Source organism: Fukomys damarensis, unplaced genomic scaffold (genome assembly GCF_012274545.1).
Source record: "Fukomys damarensis isolate Sample0158 unplaced genomic scaffold, DMR_v1.0_HiC HiC_scaffold_37, whole genome shotgun sequence".
NCBI lineage: Eukaryota > Metazoa > Chordata > Mammalia > Rodentia > Bathyergidae > Fukomys > Fukomys damarensis.
The window spans coordinates 10,376,626-10,378,963 of record NW_022900949.1 but is presented as its reverse complement, the minus strand read 5'-3'; the positions used below and the strand labels follow the sequence as shown (position 1 = coordinate 10,378,963).

Below are 2,338 nucleotides of genomic sequence, written 5' to 3'. Positions count from 1 at the left end.
CGTGCACCTGCCGGGGGTGGCCCCGGGGTCCCGTTGACAGCTGCACAACTGCTGAAGGTGGGCAGCGGGGGCGGGACGCGCTCGAAAGGTGCCCAGATTGTGGCCGCGGTGGGCACGGTGAGGTCAAGGGCCAGGAAGTCGAAGCCAAAGTCGCAGTCCTCGGGCGCAGGAGTCCCTGTGCTGTCCCCGGGGAACGTGAAACCCCCACTGCCGGAGCTGCTGTAGGGGCTGGCGGGGCCTGGGTCTGGCCCGGGCGGGCCTGCTCTCGCGCCCGCATAATAGGCGTCGGGTGCCCCCAGGGCACTGTCTCCTCGGAGGCCGACGGGGGCCGTGGCTGTGGGGGGCCGCCGCCCCGGATGAGGGGCTTTAGCCCAGAGTCCGGTGGCGGCGCCCAGCAGGTCCAGGCAGACGTCGGTGCCATTGGCGTGAAAGTCACTGTCAGGGCCCGAGTCTGCGAAGGCACCGGTGCGCAGCGTGATGTGCGCCTCGATCTCCTCGCGTGCGCGGTCCACGTTCTCGGGCATCCCCGTCACAGCGAACACCGGCTCCTTGTCACGCCCGGGAGTCACGATGTATGTGTGTGTCCGCTGCTGGATGCGCTTGATGGTGGCGCCCTTGGGCCCCACCACCAGCCCCACCACGCGGTAGGGCACGCGCACCTGGATGGTGGTCTGTCCGGGCAGGTTGGGGGGGCCCTGGGCGGCGCCTGGCAGTCCCCCCGCCTTGCCGCGAGAGGCCCGGATCAGGGAGAAGTGCTCGGCAGCCGACAGGATCTCGCGCTTGGCCATCTCCACATCCTCTTTGCGGCCTGTCACGATGAACACCGGCTCCTCCCCACGCACTGGCGTCTTGATGTATGTGTTTGTCTTGGCGCGCAGGGCCTTGATCTTGCAGCCTGTGGGGGGAGGCAGGGGACACGCTGACACCCTGCCCAGGACAGTCCCGCAGGAGCCGGCCGCAGGGCCAGTGGGTGCGCGCAATTCAGAGACCCCAGCTGTTTATCCTCCTACCCCGAGCCTCAGAAAGCAAGAAGGACCCTGTGGTAAATCCCACATAATTCATGTCCGGCCAGAACTTCAGAAAGTGACTGCTGCTGTCAGAACGAATGTAACTCTCACCTCTCCCAGATTCAGAGACAGCACAGTGATACCAAGTGTGACGCGATTAAGAGGCAGGGCCGCGGGAAGTTAGACAGGGGGAGCCACCTCCTGAATACCATGAGCGCCCTCATGAGGCGCCAGGTGGCTCCCTCACCCCTTCTAGTATGAGAACACATAAAAGGTGCCATCTAGCCAGGCACAGTGGCACAGGCCTGTCATCCCACCACTTAGGAAGGTTGAGGCAGGAAAATCACAAGTTTGATCCCAACCTGGACAACCTAGCCAGACTTTGTCAAGAAAAAGGGAAAAAAAAAAAAAATTGGGCCGGGGATTTAGCTCAGTGGAGCCGCCCTGGTTTGATCCCTGGTACAGAGAAGGGGAAAAAAAATTCAAGAAAACCACGCACGCCTGTAATCCCAGCACTCGGGAGGGTGAGGCAGGAGGGAGGATCACTGTGAGTTCGAGACCAGCTTGGGCTACATAGTGAGTTCCAGGTCAGTCTCAACTACAGAGTGAGACCCTGTCTCAAAAAAACCATAAACAACCAACCAAACAATCAAAAAACAAAACAAAACAAAAAAAATTAAAGAAAGGCTAGAACTGTATGAAAGCCCTGGCTTCAATCCCCAGTACCAAAGAGGGGTAGGGGTGCAGGAGGAAGAGACAGGCAGAGAGAGAGAGAGACAGAGCAGCAGCAGCATCTATGAGGAAGGGGCCCTCAGAGATGCCAGATCCGCTAGTGCCTTGATCCTGGACTTTCCAGCTTCCAGAACTGTAAGGTACAACACCTTTCTGCCTTTGCAAGTTACCCAGCAAAAGACACTGTTACAGCAGCAGGAAGTGACAAGGCTGTGACAATATATGGTCCGTTGCAGGTGTCATCAGTTAAAACTCAGTCATATTGTATGGGGTAGAGCGGACATCAAACACAGCAACACTGAGTTTTCAAAAGAGACCAGATATAGCCAGGTGATAAGAGTGATGGGGTGGCATAAACAAGAGTGACATGGGCCGGGGATTTAGCTCAGTGGTGCTGCGCCTGCCTCGTAAGCACAAGGTCCCGAGTTCGAGTTCGATCCCCAGAATAACAACAACAAAAAAAGGTGACAACACTGCCTGGAGCTGGAGCGGTGGGAAGGACCCAGCACGCCCCAGGCCTGCCCACCCTGATCTCCAGATGTGAGCAGAAGCCTCAGATCAGCACGGACCCTCGGCCCCAGGTTGGGGCATCACCTGCA

General features: G+C 58.8%; 1 protein-coding gene across 1 annotated transcript in view; it reads right to left on the bottom strand.

The window, feature by feature from the left end:
- The window catches only part of LOC104869784 (RNA-binding protein MEX3D), a 1,667-nt gene extending 605 nt beyond the window's left edge, over positions 1-1,062 (bottom strand). Inside the window, exons 1-2 of the mRNA XM_019209085.1 lie at positions 1,011-1,062; positions 6-895 (exon numbers count right to left, since the gene is read on the bottom strand). Of these exons, the coding sequence (XP_019064630.1) occupies positions 6-895; positions 1,011-1,062 (942 nt within the window). The remainder of the gene's footprint in view (positions 1-5; positions 896-1,010) is intronic.
- Between the last annotated feature and the right edge of the window lie 1,276 nt (positions 1,063-2,338).